The following is a 19570-nucleotide window of genomic DNA, read 5'->3' on the forward strand; positions in this document are numbered from 1 at the left end:
GGTCGTCGACCACGAGCCTATTGTAAGTGGCACGTCGACGGTCATTGTTGCCCGAAGGTTTCGTTCATTTTTAACGGTAATCTAACTTTATTGATTTTTTTTAGTTAACGGCTAGTTTGTTTTAAAAAAATACTTCACAATAAAAACCAACTTCTATTCAATCGTTCTCATCTCATTCACTTCATCTCACTCATAAAAATTTATCCAAAACAACACACACTCTATACATTTTCACTAAATATGTCGAGTTTCGACGAAGATTCAGTTTCATACATTCGTAAATATACAATAGATCCCGAAATGTTAAACACTTTCGTTGCTTTTCTTGGAGATGAAGATGAAGAATCAGGGAGCTCGACAATGACAAACATACCAAGAATACCAAGAAGAACCGTAACCAGAAACCATGTGGAAGCCGCGACACGTTTATTTAACCATTACTTTGCCCCGGAACTCGTTTACCCTGCTGATTATTTTCGAAGGCGTTTTCGAATGCCCAAAGAATATTTATTCGTATAGTGAAAGATATACATTCCTTTGACGCCATACAACCATTACCAAAACACTTTGCTTACTTCCACAATGCTCCAACCGACATTACAGGTCGCCTGACGTTAAATATTTTTCAAAAATGTACTTCTGCTATACGCCAGTTGGCTTATGCTTCTACTGCCGACCAGTTAGATGAATACCTAGAAATGGGTGCCCAAACATCATACGAGTCGTTGAACCACTTCTGTAAATGTGTTACTCAGTTATATCACTCTGAGTTTTTTAGAAGACCGACACAAGAAGATGTTAACCGAGTGACTGCTAAACACAAGGCGGTGCATGGTTTTCCGGGTATGCTTGGAAGCATTGATTGTATGCTTTGGGCTTGGAGAAACTGCCCAACGATATGGCAAGACCAATACACTCGTGGTGACAGAGGACATCCGACGATTATGCTTGAAGCGGTTGCTTCATATGATTTTTGGATTTGGCATGCTTATTTTGGACTCGCCGTTCGAACAACGACATCAACGTCCTTAATGAATATGACTTGTTCGACCAGCTTCTTCAAGATAATGCTCCCGCGGTAAATTGCACCGCTAATGGCTTAGAGTTTACAAAGAATTACTATCTAAGTGACGGTATCTATTCAGAATGGGCTACACTTGTGAAGTTTTTCAAGTGTCCTATGGACCCCAAGACCAGTAAATTCAAACGCTTCCAAGAATCTGCAAGAAAAGACTTAGAGCGTGCATTTGGGGTACTTCAAGGTTGATGGAAAATCCTTCAACAAGGTGCTCGTCCATTAAGTATTAACAAAATTAAACACATCATGTACAGTTGTGTGCTTTTGCACAACATGATCGTCAAATATAACGGGCGTGCAATTATTCCTTTCGATTTGGAGCTAATTCCAGATACGAGGCCAAACCGTACTTGGGACGAACGACTTGACCTTCACTTACATATGACAGCGGAGTTACGGGATAAGGTGACACACAACCGTCTAAGAGACACCCTAGTCGAATACATTTGGAACTTGCCAGAAAACAAGTTGAACTGACTTTTTTTTTTATTAACAAATGTAATGTGTTTTTTCTTAATAAATATAATGTGTTTTTTTTTAAAAATAAATATAATGTTTTGTTAATTTAAATAAGTGTAATGTTTTGTTTTTTTTAGATAAATGTTGAATTATTTAAATTTTAGACAAATATAAAATAAAATAAATAAAAGTTGTGAAAGAGGTGTTATAGTAAGTGAGTGTAGAAGAGGTGGATAAGGAGAGAGAAAAACTGATGTGACAGCTTTATTGGATAAAATAAAATAAATCTTTTGAGCAACTTTGTTTTTACGCCTCTGATCAATATGAAACCCCCTCAACTATTCCAAGTACTTCGCTTTCCGAATCTTGTTTTCCTTTTTGTCTTTTTCCATTTTCTCTTCAATTATCCAATATACTTTGTTCTCGAGGAATCCATAGGCTACGAAGTTTCCAACTTCTAGAAGCTCCTTTCCTAATATTCTCCTAAGCATGTCCACACTTTCTCTTCCCAATCCGTCAGCGAACTTCTTCATTAGGGTTGTACGGCTAACCTCGTAAACTAGACAATGCTCCTTAATGGTTTTGATCCTTCTCCATGTCGTCCTTACAGTATAGTCTGGTGATAAGCTACAGGATAGTTCGCAGGGACGCGTTGCTTACCTAATCTAGCAGTATGTGTAATTCTAGTTGTTTTGGGGGTTTGTCACTAAATCCTAAATAACTAATACTTTAACAATAAATTAAAATAGCCACAACTGCTTATTCAGCGAGCGGCTAATCTAAAAATATTTTGAAAAAGCAAATAACAGTAATTAAATTAAAATACTTGTTTGGCATCTCCAATCTCATGGTACGACCAAATACTATCCTACTGGTTTGTTAGTCTGTTGGAAACTTCATCACGGCTTAGATTCTCGTTAGATTCACTTTGCCTAATTAGTAGTGCTGTCGCTAGACTCACACTACCCTATAAACAAATTCTCGCTAAATTCATTGTTTAAGCATTAATGACCTAAAGTTTGTGTTACTAATTCATCTTTTAATTACCCAACCGTTAAGCCATGGCTAGTTATACGGTGACCACAGTGCTCGGTTACATGTCAAAGGATCGCGTCTGACATTGTTAAGATTCATGTTCATTTCATCCTAGTTACTATGGTTCTGGATCCCTCGGTTACAAGTGAATCACTTTTTACTTCTAGTTAAAGACCGACTAGTCGTTTTCTATCATAGCATATTAGTCCTAGTGTATGATCATAGACAACCATCAGAATTAAGCTAATATGTTTAGATATAAAACCAATAGCAACATGAATTACTAATAAACATGGATCTACAATAAACAGTAAAAGTTCACACTCGAACAGAATCTAAACAAACACAGTAAAACAATAAACGTCTACAGGATCACATCGATCCAAACAAGTATTCATCCTACCAGCCTGGCATTATTAAATGAATAACAAAGTCTGAAAAGATAAAAGACATTGTTTGATAATATAAAGTAAATAAAGATGAAAGATCTAGACCGAGGATGAAGATCGGAAGGTGTTAGAAGCTCCAAAACCTCCTTGGAATCTGCAAAGTCGACCTAGGGTTGTTGTTGGGTGATGAGCGTCCATTTTGTTATAAAAACCCCTAGCGAAAGGCTTCATTTCTATGCTTAAATGAGTCGTTATTGCAGAACTATTGGTACTTAATGGATTGTATGATTATGCAGGTTCACGGAAGATGTGAAAAAGGGTAAATGACATCAAGAGACTCAAGAAGGAAGCCTATGAAGTTACAAGACACAAGGAAGTGATTCGGGAGCTAAACGAATAAGCGAAAGCTGCAGCAGGAGCCACCAGCGCCGCTGACCATCAAGAATCAGCGCCGCTCCTCTAGTCCTCTATCACCAGCGCCGCTAGCCCATTCAAGCCCAAGACCAGCGTCGCTGTAAGCCCACCAGCGCCGCTGGTCAGCCCAGTTCAGCAACCGACTTTCACCTCTATTTAAGCCGAATTAACCCTCAAAACTCTAAGAGGGAGCCGATTCAGCAGCCCTAGCCGCCCAGCAACAACCCTAGATCAGTTTGTAAAATTTTTTTTGTAATTTGTTTGTATATTTAGTATTTCTCTGCGTACTTTAATGTTTTATAATAATTTTGACCAATGAATGTTACGAGTACTTCTTTAGTTCTTTTAACATAATCAGTCACGTTGGTATTATTAATATTTTAATGTAGGATTATATATATTTTAAGGATACAAATACAAGTTCAAGACACATCTGGCCTGGACTTCAATTAGAAAAGCACATGCATGCTCATAATAGCGTGCAAGATCAGCAATATGCGGTAAGACAGGAATATGCATATATTTTTACTGAGAAACTAAACACTCGTTATCTAATAATAACATAAAATATATAAGACATGATAGTATAATGAGTAAGATATATGATAGTGTACTATGGGAGTGATATTCTTACGTTATTTAATAAATGGACATTTTATTGACACTAGAGAATTAATTTAGGGTTAATTTATTGACGTCATACTTCAAATGGGGCGAATTCGTTTATTCTGACCTGACAAATTTGCCCATTCTGTTTGTACGATTAAATGTCAGTTTACGATATTAATAAGAGTTGATGGTTTGACTTCGGAAAGAAGGGGCGAAATTTGCCCTTTTAGGGTTGTCCCTTCTAACTTTATAAGTAGACTTACCTTGTAATTTATACAACAACCATTTATTCATGTCATGCATTTCCTCCCTTTTCTCTCTACGGTCGACCCTCTAATATTTTTCACTTTTTAAATTTTTTGAAGATAATATTTTGATATGTGAAGCAAATCTTGAGGATTGAAGCATCCATCAATGGACACATATAATATTTAAGCAACACATGTTCTTTTAGTCTATATTATTAATATATAAATTTCTAATTTATATAACTAACTAATCAATTCGAATTTAACCTTGACAATTACTTAAAATATTAAAACATAAAATATATCTAGAAAAATGTATGTTATATATGTTATTGTCTTATTGATACATTATAACTTGATATAATGGATCTTTTGTTATTTATTTAAAGTTCAACTAAGCCATTACTATTCTTTGTTTGATTCCAATATATATATATATATATATGGGATATGAATATAAGTATGTTAGGTGGTGTCGGACATTTACATATTATTTTTTAAAACCATAAAATTCATGGGGGCTCAGACTTTTGTTCATTAAACAATATATAATAAAAAATTAGTATGTGAGGGGTTCCACACCTAAGCTTAGGTGTCAGACAGCCTTATATTCCTTTTTCCCATATATATATATTGAAATATTCTCATAATTTCAACATGACAAAAATGGATATAAACAGTCATATGTCTACCTAAAGTAAAAGATTACTTTGAAACAAAGCAAATCCAAAATACGTACAGAAGAAATCAGAATTTCTATAAAAAAGTGAGATGAAAATAGGGTCAGCAGGTCGAACACTCTGGTTTTATATACCGTTTTGGTACCCAGATTACAAACTGCATAAAACTCATGATCAATGAAATGACATTTACCATACACGGATTACAAAATATAATTTTCCCACTTTCTTTTAGCAATTTTTGAATATATGACATGCAACATTTATCTCTAGGTTTATAACTTTATATAACCACATGATGATGGGTGATGACACCACCGGAGGTTTCACCCGTTTGGTTAAAAAGTGAGATATAGAAAAGATAAATATAAAATATCATACTTTAAGTATACCATTTCCTATAGAGGTTTAAAACAAAACAAAATCCAAAACAAATACAAAAAAGAAAAACAAGAAAACAAAATTTATAAAAAAATATCTGCAAAAAGTGACAAAATGTTTGGTGTCCACATGCTTTTCTTTCAATAAAGATAATAAAGTAATAACCATAAATAAAATAATTGTATATTGTATTGTATTTTATATATATAAATTTGATTTTGTGGATTCGTACAGATCGATTTTTCTGCTTTCAATGAACTTTTTTTTTCTACTTCTTCTTTTTTTTTTAAAAAAAAGTTTATACTTCTTTTCTTAAACCAATCATACGATTAGTTGTAATAATGGGCCAGCTTAGTTTTTTAAGATACTTTTGTTTTTTCCAATTCTCTCAGGTTAGTTAGGAAACTAACTTGAGTCAAGTTAGAGGATGTTTGAAATTGCGTTATAAAGTAATAATCTGATTATTACGTTTTTAAAAAACAAATAATCTAAAAAATGTGTTTGTACGAAAAGTGATTATCGCCTATGAAAACGTAGTTTTTGGAGAAGCATGTACCTGCATGCTTTTTCAAAACGCATATTTTAATTTTGAAAACGCAGATTTTGTTTTGTAATCGCAATACCAAACACCCCCTTGGTAAAATTATAATCCTTGGATTAAAGTCAAAAGCCAAAATTCATTGATCACCTTTAAATCTTGACCTTTAATTATAATTCAAATGACAAAATTTCTCCAACTTGATCCCTCAAAGTTGTTTTTAACTTGATGAAATCTCCCTCCTTTCAAATTAGGGTGTTGGTAATGGATAAGAAATAACGAGTGAGAGATGAAATTTAGCATATATATATATATATATATATATTACCCTTGATTTTTTATTTTTTACTTCCAAAAAATCAATGAGTGATGAGCAACTGAGCAAGTAAAAGATAGGTTCTCGTGTGAAAGAAAGGAGGTTTGTGTAAGTTTGTTTGTAATTTTGTAAATATATAAATGTAATGAAAGATGAGATGTAACTGTAAAATTATAGTGAGATGAGAGTGAGAAATGAAAATGGTAATACTGAAATGACATAAAGAAATTGATCAAGAATGAAAAATGAAATATAGCATATGAAAATCTCTATTCAATGTCTTACAATATGCCACCTGCTTATTTTAAATATCTTTAATTGCTATATTATATATCTTTTAAGATATAATGTTTTTGTTATGGTATAACTTTTTTTAAAACTAAATCTGATAAAAAAAAAAATTGTTTTAAAGAATATGATGTAAAGTATTGACAGACGTTCTATTGGTATATGGCTATGACTCTATGAGTGAACTTGGTTGTTTCAATTTCTTTCTTATGTTTTGTGTCTTTTTCTTTTATATTTGAGTTAATTACAGAAATCGTCCTTGTCGTGGTACCCAGCTTGTAGGTTTCATCCCTAACTTTCAAAAATTACAGTTTTAGTCCAAAAAACTTTGTTCCGTCAACAGTTTTAGTCCTGGCCATAAACGTCCGTTTAAAATCGGGTCACGTGATTCGCACGTGATGGGTAATCTCGTAAATTGGCTTAATAATACCCAGAGTTAATTACAGAAATCGTCCCTGTTGTGGGCAGTCACTCGCAACTTTCATCCATAACTTTCAAAAAATTACAGTTTTGGTCCAAAATCCAAAATAAAATTAAACACAAAATCATTTGGATTTCTAATGCATAACATATATCACAGATACAATCCCAGATCCAAAATCAAACACAAATTTAATCCAAAATATAATGAAACTCCAAATCTCATTACTTTCATATCAATACATGATCTGTATACAAACATAATATCTATACTACTATATAATAATTATCCTCTTATGTTGAAAGTTTACAACAATGGGACATGCAAAATGACTAAATTACCCTTAATGAATTAAATCAATACCACCTTTAATTTTAAATTATACCATTAGTCTCTTATATTATAAAATATCTCTACTACCCCCTTTAAATCAAACATCTTTACATCAATTACCTACACTTGCCGTCACCACCATCATCATTTGTCGCCACCATTTTACCGCAATCATGGCCGCCGCATTGCGCGGGTACCATGCTCGTATAATTATATATATTAGATCTATTTTTTATATACAATTAACTCACAAACAAAAAATTCTTTAAAAAATCTCACCATCTTTATTATTCTTAGCTCTTCTTCTATTTTTATAAGTTCTCAAAACAAAAATAAAACTAAGTAAAAAAAAATATATCAATTACTTAAAAACCATAAACACTTAAATCCAAGAGAGTCTGAATCTCTAGTTTTCAAAAAAAGAGTATGATGTGAGTTAAGATTGTTTGTGAATTTATATCTGATAGAAATAGAAGAAGTTGGATAATTAGGATTTTTTTTTTTTTGGTGTGTAAATATTTCTTTTCATATAGATTGAGGATAAAAATTTTGGACCAAAATTGTAATTTTTTGAATGTTAGGGATGAAAGTTGCAAGTGACCGTCTACAACGGGGACGATTTCTGTAATTAACTCTGGGTCTTATTAAGTTAATTTACGAGATTACCCATGATGTGTGAATCACGTGACATGGTTTTAAACGAACGTTTATGGCCAGGACTAAAACTGTTAACGGAGCAAAGTATTTTGGACCAAAACTGTCATTTTTGAAAGTTAAGTATGAAACCTGCAAGATGGATACCATGAAAGGGACGATTTCTGTAATTAACTCTTTATATTATGTTTTAAATTAACATAAGATCTTTTGGGACAACGACCAAATTACATATCTAGTTATTGTATGTTTCTTATAATAGTAGTTACCAAACTTATTTAAAATCACGCTAACTTATTCCAAACCTTTCCAAGCCTCTTATTTACATCCAAAACAGTCACATTTATTTGAAACTAATTAAATAAAACATATTTATAAAGATACTTAAATCTATATTATATTCAAGATTTCATTTTCTTTCTAATTCTCTATATGTTTTTTCTTATCTCTTTGGTTTTAACATAAATATAAAACAAATCTCTCTTTGGTTTAACCAGGTCGAAATATCTCTTTGATAGTTTGATTGATGGCTGGCCTGATAAAACCTAGACAACAAAAAGCAGTACTAAGAAAAAGTAATTGTTATGAATTTTTGGTTGTCACGACGAAAGAGAAAAGGTTAAAATACTTTTAATCTTTGTTTTGTCTCATCGCTATATACAAGGGAAAAAGCTCGAACATGGCTTTTGTAGTTAGATATAATAACTTTCGAATGCTGTTCAATATATTCATGTGATGATGTGAATTGGTTATATGTAAAGATATCAAACTAGTGAATATATGTACAGTCCATATGTGTCCATGAATTCGTAAAAACTATATCAATACCTGGTCGTTGACCGGGTTATGAAATTGACCTAAAAACAACTGATTTGACATACTTAATCCAAACCAATCCACTTAAAAGCATACTTGACTAACCAACTTATTTTACTTATCAACCCGTTAACCTGTAATTTAATCCATTTATTTTATTTATCAACCCGCTAACTTATAATTTGGCCAACTTTGTAAACCCGGGTCGATCACGAGTTGAATTTTTTAACAGGAAACTTTTAATGTTTACAGTTAGGATCAGAGAGTCCAACAAGTCAACATGACTGGGTCGTGCTTATATATTAGAACAAAAATTGAATATATTATTGCAATTAAAAAGTTATTATAACAACAAGCGGTAATGTAAAAACAATACAAATAAAAATTCAACTTTGTAGTAAAAAAAGGTAATTGAATGGAAATCATTCTCATGTACTATTTGGTACCCACGAATCCTTCAGTCAGGCTAGTGTCCAGGTAATTCTCAGCCACTTAATAACCCTTTGATTATCTCAAGTTTGCCTTTGGCAAGCTCGAACCCAAGACCTCCCCTGTAAAGTGGTAGCTGGTGGCCACTGGGCTATTACCCAATGATTTTCAACTTTGTAGTATGATATACCTTAAACTCTCTATATTACACAACCCTCACGGATGCCAGAAGCCAGAAATAATCACCTTCTACTTTTTAACTACTTTTTAACTGTATATGTCCTTACTATAACATTTAAAAAATATTTGGATGCCATGTATTAAATGAGCACACTCCTAATCTATGTAAAAACTCTAACATCTCGTTAATTTTTGAATCTATGATTACAAAATTTCGCATGTACTTACTTAATTCTATCATATTCTTTCTTATAGTATTTTTTTTTCTTAGAAATTATAAATTTGGTGTGAGAGTTTATAAGTTTACTATTTACCAAATTAACTAAAATGAAAACTTCCATTAAATTGAAACTAATCGATCAAAAAAGTGAAAATATCAAACATGCATTATTCATCACATATAATTCAAAACTAATTAAAATTATCTACTGTAATATAAAAATACAAAAATAAACTAATTAAAGTATGTTATTATACACAAACACTCTGATCATTGCCGTGTGTTTTTTTTTTTTGGTATACTACGTACTTCATTTTTTTTAAAGCAATTAGTTATTATATTTAATACAATTGAAAAGTTACCATGTTTATATTCTTTTGACTTTTATATATTTAGAAATTTGACTTTGAATTTTAAAGGCCAAGATTTAAAAGTTTATGAATTTTAATGGTTAGGATTAAAATTTAACTTTATTTTTTTTTTTATGCTATGGCAGTCATAAATATATATAATATAATATACTAGTTAGTATTTTTTAAACTCACTTTGAACATGACAATATATTATTATGCTAACCTTAATCCTGTGATGTTTAACAATATAATATATTTATTTTAATTTTAATTCGAATACTTGTGTTCATACGTAATGAACATTATGATATTCAATTTTTAATTTTTTGTACTTTAAATGTATAATGCTTTTGTATATGTCTACATCTATTTCTTCAGCTAAAACATACAAATTAATTATCTATATTTCTTGTTTCGCTTCTTAAAGTTGCGTAAAAAATTTAATCTTTTTCATCACTTACCAAAGCTACACAATAGAAAAAAACAAGATCCAATAATAATATGATGAGTTAATTGCAAGATTGGCCCCTGTAGTTTGTACGTTTTAGCAAAGGGGATCCCTATTCGAGAATCGATACAATGGGGTCCCTATTTTGAAATTTTTTTTGCAAAATTGGTCCAAATTTGACGGATCCATTAAAGGTGGCCGTCAAGTGTGTCTCTGTGGGGGTATTTTTGTACTTTCCATCCCACATGGACCCCCATTGCTAAAATGGAAAAACCACAGGGACTAATCTTGCAACTAACACCTTGATATTTTTTTGATTTAATTTAAGAGATTATAACATACAATTATCTGCTCATTATTTCTCTAATAGTAAATTTATGTGCACTTTAGAATTTTAATAATAAAAATATACCTTATATAAATACTTTTGTTTTAGAAAACTGATTTATATATAAACTTTTGTTATTATGTAAGCTTAAATAAATAAAAGATTGTATGTTAGGAATTTGATATATACTAAAATCAAAAAAGCAAATCTATTCGAATAATATAATTGTCATATATGGTATTTTAGTTATCTATTATTGAGTAAAGTACACAGAAAATGTTGTTGACTTTCTGTGTATTTGACTCAAAAATTGATAACTAAAATACCATATATGACATTTTGATTATTCGAACAAAATTTCTGTTTACTTCTTAATAAATATCAAATTACTAACGTACAATCTTTTATTTATTTAAGCTTATATAATAACAAAAGTTTATATATAAATCAATTTTCTAAAACAAAAGTATTTATATAAGGTATATTTTTATTATTAAAATTTTAAAGTACACATAAATTTACTATTAGAGACCTAACGAGCAGATAGTTGTATGTTACAATCTCTTGAAGTAAGAATATATATACATATATATATCAAGGTATTAGTTGCAAGATTGGTTCATGTGGTTTTTCCGTTTTAGCAATGGGGATTCCTGTGGGATGGAAAGTACATAAATACCCCTACAGGGGCATACTTGACGGTCACATTTAACGGATCCGTTAAATTTGGACCAAATTTGCCAAAATATTTCAAAATAGGGACCTTTATTGCAACGATTCTCGAATAGGGACCTCCTTGTTATAACGTACAAACCACAGGGACCAATTTTGCAATTAACTCTAATATTATATATTCTTGCATTTTAAAAAGATTGCCCAAAACATTTTCAGTTTTAACACTAACTATTAAATTAAATTTTATCTATTAATGTCAATATTAAAAGTTTAAAGAATAATACAATGACCGTATATCATACGGGTATAGACCCTATTACGAGTATATTGTTGTAACACCCCAAAGTTTTTAAGGTAAAAAAATTAACCCCTTTTTATAGTTTTGACATTAAATTAATTTCCTAGCATTTTATTTTTGGATATAGGGTTATTTTAGTTGGAACTTTAGCGAATATCGGATAAAAATACAGGTAAAAATACCCACAAAAATATTTTGGGGCGTGGCACTTGGAGGATGTGTCAACCATCCTTCCCTCTCTTACTCACACTTCTACTACATCTTCTCCAAACTTCTCTATCCCAACCTAACTCTAAAATAATTCTTCATGCAATACAATCAATTTATCCAAGAATCATCATAACAATAATAACAACCATCTATAATCTTTATCAAGCAAATTAAAAAGTTAGGGTTTGAGTTGGAAGGGTGGGGTGGCCGAAATTTAAAGGAGGAAAAGAGGGGAAGAAGAATTTTCAACCCAAGTCTTGAATTAGCTTATTGTTTGTTTGAAGTATTGATTTCCCAACCTAGTTTTATCTTTTCCTTTGAAATTAGGGTTCTTGGAGTAACCCAAATTGAGGGTTTTGCTAGAAATTGACTTATGAACAATTTTCCCCCAATTTCTTAGATAACCTAGTTTGTCATTGTGTTATATGTTGAGTTTGGCTAAGAAATTGATATGCTCATGTGATAATAGTGATTTATGAGAAAAGTTGAGTTCTTACTAGTTTTTGGAATGATGATGAATATGGTAGATTGAGCTACCTAGTGATATTGTTGAAAGTAAAAGAAACTCAATGACAAATGGGTTGGGTTTTGGATTTAAAAAGGCTAGTGATTGATAAGTATGACTAGGTTGAGCTAGTCAAGCTTGTGAATGAAAGCTTATACATTGTATGTTATGATCATAGGTTGAAGCTTGTTTTGTGCTTTGTCTTTTTATCAAGTTATTGTCCGAGTTGCGGAGGAGGTGAGTATATTTGCATACCTTTGTGTATACGTTAGGTCGATTACCACATGATGTTGAAGTTGTGTATCCATATGTGGTAATTGATTTGGCGTTAGACCCACATGGGGCATAGTGTTTATGAGGCCTAAGAACTTTCGAGACCTAAGAATCCCGATAGTTGATTAATGGGGCCTAAGAACCCCTTGTGATGAGGCCTAAGAACCTCCGGGACCTAAGAATCCCGATAGTTGACATTGTTTATGATTTTTTAGCTTATATGGATCAATGTATAGCGTTAGTGTGCAAAGGTAAGCATGTAAAGGTGGCATGACGGTGTCATAGGTTACATGTAATAGTTCTTTGTATGTTGCCCTTCTTCGTGTTCATAAATGTATGCAAGTATATTCACTAAGCCTTTGCTTATATTTTAGTTGTTTCTAGTTTCTTATAGGCGGTTCCGGAAGAAGGAACTGAAGTGTTTGATTTAGAAGCTTGAAGTTAGAAGTCTTACGGAAAGTGCTTGTAGATATTGAAGGTACTAAGACCATTCGCGGATGAATGGTATTGTTTTGATAGAGACCTAGTTATCCCTCCTCATTATGGCTCTTGATATTTTGAACATCTTGGTTAGCTTTTAGTTGGAAAATTCTGGAAAGTTGGGGTTGTGAGGGATACATGAGTTTTTGAAGGAATGTTTGAACAACATGATAATTATCGAAGTTGGACAATTGACCCACTTGTTGGACAAGATGTTGTAAATATTGGTGTAAATGATGAATCATTGTAAAATGGTGTTTTCCGGTTTTGAATGTTTATGTAATGGCTTTGGAAGAGTTGGAAATGAATTGATTATGCTTAAGTTGTAAAAATGTGTCAAATGGGGTTTTGGTGTTTTCTGGATCAGCAGGTGTCCACTGCGCTATAGTGGGGGTGTGACCAGTCTCACTGCGCCACAGTAGGCTCTTTTGTCACGCAGGTCAGGCTTTACCCACTGCGCCGCAGTGGGCATGTTTTTGCCCCATTGCGCCGCAGTGGGGAGTTGCTGTAAAAATAAATTTTTTTTTTTGTGTTTTGGTTTATCGAGTCCAGTCCTTTCAATTGTAACAAAAAAGGAAATTACACCCACGAACTTATGTGTCATCTCAAATTTAATTTATATTATTGTTTTTGTTTGGGTTTAGTGGTTTACAGTTTACACGTAGGGCATAGGAATGAGCGTTTGGACCAAAACTAATGACCCTACCCGGAAAGGACCTGGGCTGACCCGCTCGAAATACTAACAGGCCGGGTGATGGGTCACATTTTTAGTGCATTCGCGGGTCATGGATTGACCGGATCAAGTGAAACCAAAAACCGAAAATTTGTGAAGGAAACTTGTGATCCGCTCGAACCCGACCCGACCCGGCCCAGACCTTCACAGTCCGGCTCATGGTTCTATTTTTAATGCTTTCGCGGGTCGTGGATTGAACCGGGTTTCGACCCATGCACATCCCCTATTACTCTAGTAGGGCATGTGCAATTATATACTCCGTATTCTTCTTTTTTCTATGGGTTTGGTGGTTTACTTTACCCTACATCATTTGTTAGTTTATTATGAAAAATTAATTAAATTAAGAAGATGCTTATCTCAAATGGGGTAGCACGCGGCCAATATAATATGTTAACGTGGTTTTTATTTTATCTAGTGGATCACAAATATTTAATAATTTGCCCAATAAATAAGTTGTAAGATGTGTAAGTGGGAAAACAAGCCTCTAATGTAATTTTTAATTTAGTATTTTAATAAAATTTACATTATGTCGGTTGTGACATAACTAGTGACATAGGTATTTAGAAAATGCAATTTTTAATCAAGTGTTTTAATAAAATTTACACTATGTCGGTTGTGACATAAGTTGTGACATAAGAACCTAGAAAATGTAACGTTTAATTTGCTGCTTTAAAATAATTCACATAGGTCGTGACATAAGTTGCTACATAAGAATTTGTAATATGTCACATGGTCTTTTGTTATTATCAATACATAAAATCGTGTCTTTCTATTAACAAAATTTTTTTAATTTGATATGTTTGATAAAATATACTATAAGTTGTTATTAATGTACATAAAAAGAATTATATTTTGCATATTAAATATTCATTTTTAAATTTTAAAATAAAAAAAGTAAGTATTTTATGTACGTTAACAACAATTCATGAAGTGGACATAACAAGAGCCATTATTTTATTAAAATTTAGATATAATAATATGAAACATATATTCATTAGTTTTTTCATTATTTACTATGATACTTTTATAGTTTTATTTTTGTAAGACATGTAAAATTGATAATATCTATATCTATACTTCATATTAAAACAAGCTATCCTTTTCCCTCAATTAACTCTCTACCTTTGAATTGTCTAATTTATCTTTTTATTTTACACTACTTTCTCATATTTTAACCCTGAAATCTAAAAAATTACCCTTAAAAAAACCCCCAACAATTACCTACAAACCCCATTCAAGACTAAAATTATTGTCGAATGTATTGCTACTGATAAGAAACAACATCTTAATTGTCATAGATTATATCACGAAGTGTTTAAACAATAGTTACATTTTTATAGCTTACGAAATTACTAACAAGTTATGTCCTTTCTTATATTCATACTAAAATAGAAGGTGTTTAGTATGATGGAATGGAAATGGAAGAAAGGGAATAGGAAAGACTTCCCTTGTTTGTTTGAAACAAAGAAAGGGAATGAGAAAGGGGAATCAATTCCATTCTCTTCATTCTCTACAAATTGTAGAGAATCGGTGAGAATGGATAATTTTTTTTAAAGTTGTTATATGTAGTAAATGTATTATTATTTAAAATTTTATTTTTTTATATATTCATTCTCTGTGTGTACCAAACGACGAAATTCATTCTCTTTCCAAATACTAAGGGGGTGTTTGGTAGGAATGAGTATTTGGAAATAGAATAGATTTCGTTGTTTGGTACCCACAGAGAATGGATATATAAAAAAATAAAATTTTAAATAATAATACATTTATTACATATAACATATTTAAAAAAAAAATATTATTTTTTTCCATTCTCATCCATTCTCTACAATTTGTAGAGAATGGAGAGAATGAAATCGATTCTCCTTTCTCATTCCATTTCTCCATTGCAAACAAACAAGAGAAGTCTTTCCCATTCCTTTGTCCTCTTTCCATTCTATCATACCAAACACCCCCTTAATTCTCTTTCTCACTATTTTCATTCTCTATGATTCCCTCCTACCAAACACCCCCTTAATCTTTGACTAATTGTTATTTTAATTGTCTTGGCTTCCTTCCCTACGATTGTATGCTTCATATAATTGTAAGTGGTTAAACGCTTAGTTTTTGCACTTCATTATTTCTTGCACCTAATCCGCGACTAAATTTTAGATTGATAGATACGGTTAGATGTTGCATTGCCGCATCTCATTAAAGTAACTTGAACGATATAAATTGTTACGGCATCTGACGCGTTATAAACCATCGCCGTTGCAATGCGAGCACCACTCTAGTATATTTACATAGAAAGTTTTTTTTTCTGTAGACTTTTATGGTTTGTTAGACTTTTATGGTTTTTTTTTTAAAAAATTTTTTATAATTATTAAATGTAATTTATTAATTATATATGTTATTTATTGATTATATATGTTATTTATTGATTATATATGTTATTTATATATAGAATAAAGCTTAAACATTGTAAATAAAACTTCGAATAATTAAACGACTTACTAAAAATTCAAATTAAAAATACAATACAAATTTAAATTAAAAATACTTAATAAAAACATACTAAAACTACTGATATCCATATTCGGCACAAATTCTAGACTGCTCCTATAGCAAAGCAGCTCGGTTAGCCGGATTGACAGTAGACAAGTCCAAGCTAATAACTCCATATCTCTGCTTCGTTGTTTTTTGGAATTGAGTTGAAGCTTCTTAAGTTCGATCTCTTGGCGTTGCTTGCCCTGTTCTTGCAAAGTTCGCATCTCCACCGCTAAGTTAAACGCCTCCTCATCCACCACCGCCGGCTTCCCCTTCCGTGATCCCCCCGCACGTCCGGCTTTTTTGCCTGATCTCTCCCAACCGGACGGCTCAACCTAGACAGTTGTGGCTACGGTTCCTCCTCATCAATATCATTAAGGTCAAATGCAACCCTCGCAGATGACCCCACAATTTGTTGTCCCGAACTGTCCGATGTTGTCTTAGACCTTTTTGAACTCGGCTCACCCTGACTACTCATCGACTCCATAGTTTGAATATCCTCCCACTTTGAACTCCCCCTCAAACACTGCCATTTCTTTAAAAAATTAAAATTCGGGTTTAGAGAATTATACTCGCTACACGCATTACTAATCAAATCCTGTTCGCTTGTACCACTTTGATAACCCGAACCACTACGCCGAGTTATAATAGCATTGAACTTGGTGACGCTAGTCCGGATTTTTCGCCACTCCCCCTGTAACGATTCAATGCCTCGGTACGTCGACCTATTCAAGATTGTATGATAACCCTCTTGAACCTTCAACCAAAAAGTCCGAGCCTTTTGATAATTTGCTACAAAAACATAAATATATATATATAAACCTTAAATAATATAAATATATATATAAACCGAAAGATTATATAAATATATATATCTATAAACCGAAAATTATATAAATATATATAAATATAAACCGTAAATTATATAAATATATATATATATAAACCGTAAATTATATAAATATATATAAATAAATAAATATATACTGCATTTGGGGTCTTTGGAAACATCAACCCAAGCGGGACATAACGCCAAGCTTTCCGCTTCCGTCCAATTCAGTTGGGATGGTATTTTCTTCGGCTCGTCGGTGTCTCTCTTTCGATGTTTTCATCTCTCTTTTTGAGGAGACGAATCACTAACTTCGGGTTGTGTCTCTTGAACCGCCTCCAAATCTTCGAAAGAGGAACCCGCCGGTGGTGTATTGATCATCTGTTGTGAATCTTAAAAACAAACAAATAAACATAGAAGCATAAGCATATATATATATATATATATCCGAAACGGATATATATATATATATAAATCGAAAACATATATAAATTTTACCAAACATGCCGGCGGGTGTTTGAGCGAAACCCGACGGAGAGGAATTAAAGCCGAAATTATCTTGTCGTATCCACGGTGTCCTATTTCCCGGCGGAGTCATCGGTGATCCAATGTTCATTGTACCGAGTGATTGAATAAACTCCGGGTTTTGGTGAAGATTAGGATCATCAAGTAAGTCGGGTTGGAAGGGTGTTCTTTGAGTGTTACCCGCGTTTTGGTTCGAAAAAAGGTTCAACCCCCATTGATTTGGAAACATTTTCGGTTGTGTTTGGAGAAGGTGTGTTTTTTTTTAAAGAAAAATTAGATATAGATGATAGAAAGGAGGTGAAGATAAATTGATATAGGTATAATGTATATATATATAAGATAATAAAATAGGATTTAAAAAAATAAAAAAAAAAGCAAATAAATGCCTTTTTCTGGTTTCCCATGTGGTCAAACAGATAGAGCCAAAGCCATCCGACGCGTTCGATTTAAAAATGGGCACGGTTTCAAACGAAGTGGAACGTCCCCCGGAGCCGAAAAGAGACGTTCCGGGGGCGTTCCAAACGAATTCCAAGACAAGGAACGGGGAACTCCCTTCAGTCTTATCATTCTCTGTTTTCATGGGTTTAACTTTAAAGTCGATATTGACTTTTTGATAATGTAGGAACAATTATGACAATTTACTAATCTACTTCACCATAAATGACACTTCTACTTATGTGATACTGTAAAAGGGGATTCGAAATATGCCATGGAAAAATAAAGCCCCATCACCGTCGGATGCGTCACGTCGCTGTGTTAAAAAAAATATCATTTCTAGAACTTTCCTATCAGTAATGGGGCTCACTTTAATGTGGACATCATTTTTTTTATAATAATTTATGTCTCTTATATTGCCAAAATTTCATTTTTCATCTATATATAATAACAGTAGGTAGTAGGTTCAATAATCAATCACGGCCATCACATTTTCACACACATATCAAAAACATATATAAATTCAGCCATAGGGTCGTTAACTCTCCATTTCAATTTCAATTTCAACAAAATCAATACTACAACTTATAATTACAAACCAAAATACACATACATAAAAATGGCTCAAGTAGTGAGTAACACGAAAGTAGTACTAAAAGGTTATGTTACTGGGTTCCCAAAAGAATCAGATTTGATCGTCAAAACAGACACCATCGAACTCAAACTCCCAGAAGGATCAAAGGGTGTTCTTGTAAAAAATCTTTACTTGGCTGCTGATGCTCACATGCGTAGCCAGATGTCTGTAGCTGAAGACAACTTTGTTGAGACCTATATTGTTGGTGAAGTATGTATCTCTCTCTTAGATCTCTGTTTATTATATTTATCCGTACGAATTTATTTACATATACCATTTACATATAAAGTTATAAATTAGTTAAAAGTTTTTTATAAAGTAGTGATGATTTATAAAATTTACAGCAGGGTAAAACATGTATCGTTGTTGATGGTCAATAATTGTTGTAAACTTATCATTTCTTCTTGGGGTTGTGATATTCTTACAACATAATTTCGGCATCTACAACAAAATACAAATTTCTGTTTCTTTTTTCATATTAAATAGTTCTCCCTTGCTTTTTTGTTTACTATATGTACGAGTATTACATATGTATACTACTTTTTTTTAAGAACAGTGTGTTAGTTGAAATTAAAAAGCTATGTTTCTTTGAAGAAAAATGATAAATACTCTTAACCAAATAGGCTAATAATCCTGTATTATGTTGCAGCCTATACATGGATATGGAGTTGCAAAAGTGCTTGAATCTGGGTACCCAAACTTGAAGAAAGGTGACCTAGTTTGGGGAATAGTTGGATGGGAGGAATACCATATTAACAATGCTCCTGAGTCTACATTGTTTAAGATTGAACATACTGATGTCCCTCTTTCCTATTATACGGGAATTCTTG

At 32.3% G+C, this 19570-nt stretch overlaps 2 protein-coding genes across 2 annotated transcripts in view; both read left to right on the forward strand.

Annotated features, from left to right (window-relative positions):
• Nucleotides 1-240: 240 nt before the first annotated feature.
• On the forward strand, nt 241-1267 carry LOC122583464. Its single transcript, XM_043755866.1, has 3 exons — nt 241-513; nt 654-956; nt 1055-1267. The coding sequence occupies exons 1-3, from the start codon at nt 241-243 to the stop codon at nt 1265-1267; spliced, it is 789 nt and encodes a 262-aa protein (XP_043611801.1).
• Nucleotides 1268-18574: 17307 nt separating this feature from the next.
• The window catches only part of LOC122582551 (2-alkenal reductase (NADP(+)-dependent)-like), a 36816-nt gene continuing 35820 nt past the window's right edge, over nt 18575-19570 (forward strand). Inside the window, exons 1-2 of the mRNA XM_043754956.1 lie at nt 18575-18950; nt 19390-19570. Coding sequence (XP_043610891.1) covers nt 18726-18950; nt 19390-19570 — 406 coding nt within the window. The 5' untranslated portion in view covers nt 18575-18725. The remainder of the gene's footprint in view (nt 18951-19389) is intronic.

The sequence above is a fragment of the Erigeron canadensis genome, chromosome 9, assembly GCF_010389155.1.
Source record: "Erigeron canadensis isolate Cc75 chromosome 9, C_canadensis_v1, whole genome shotgun sequence".
Taxonomy (NCBI): domain Eukaryota; kingdom Viridiplantae; phylum Streptophyta; class Magnoliopsida; order Asterales; family Asteraceae; genus Erigeron; species Erigeron canadensis.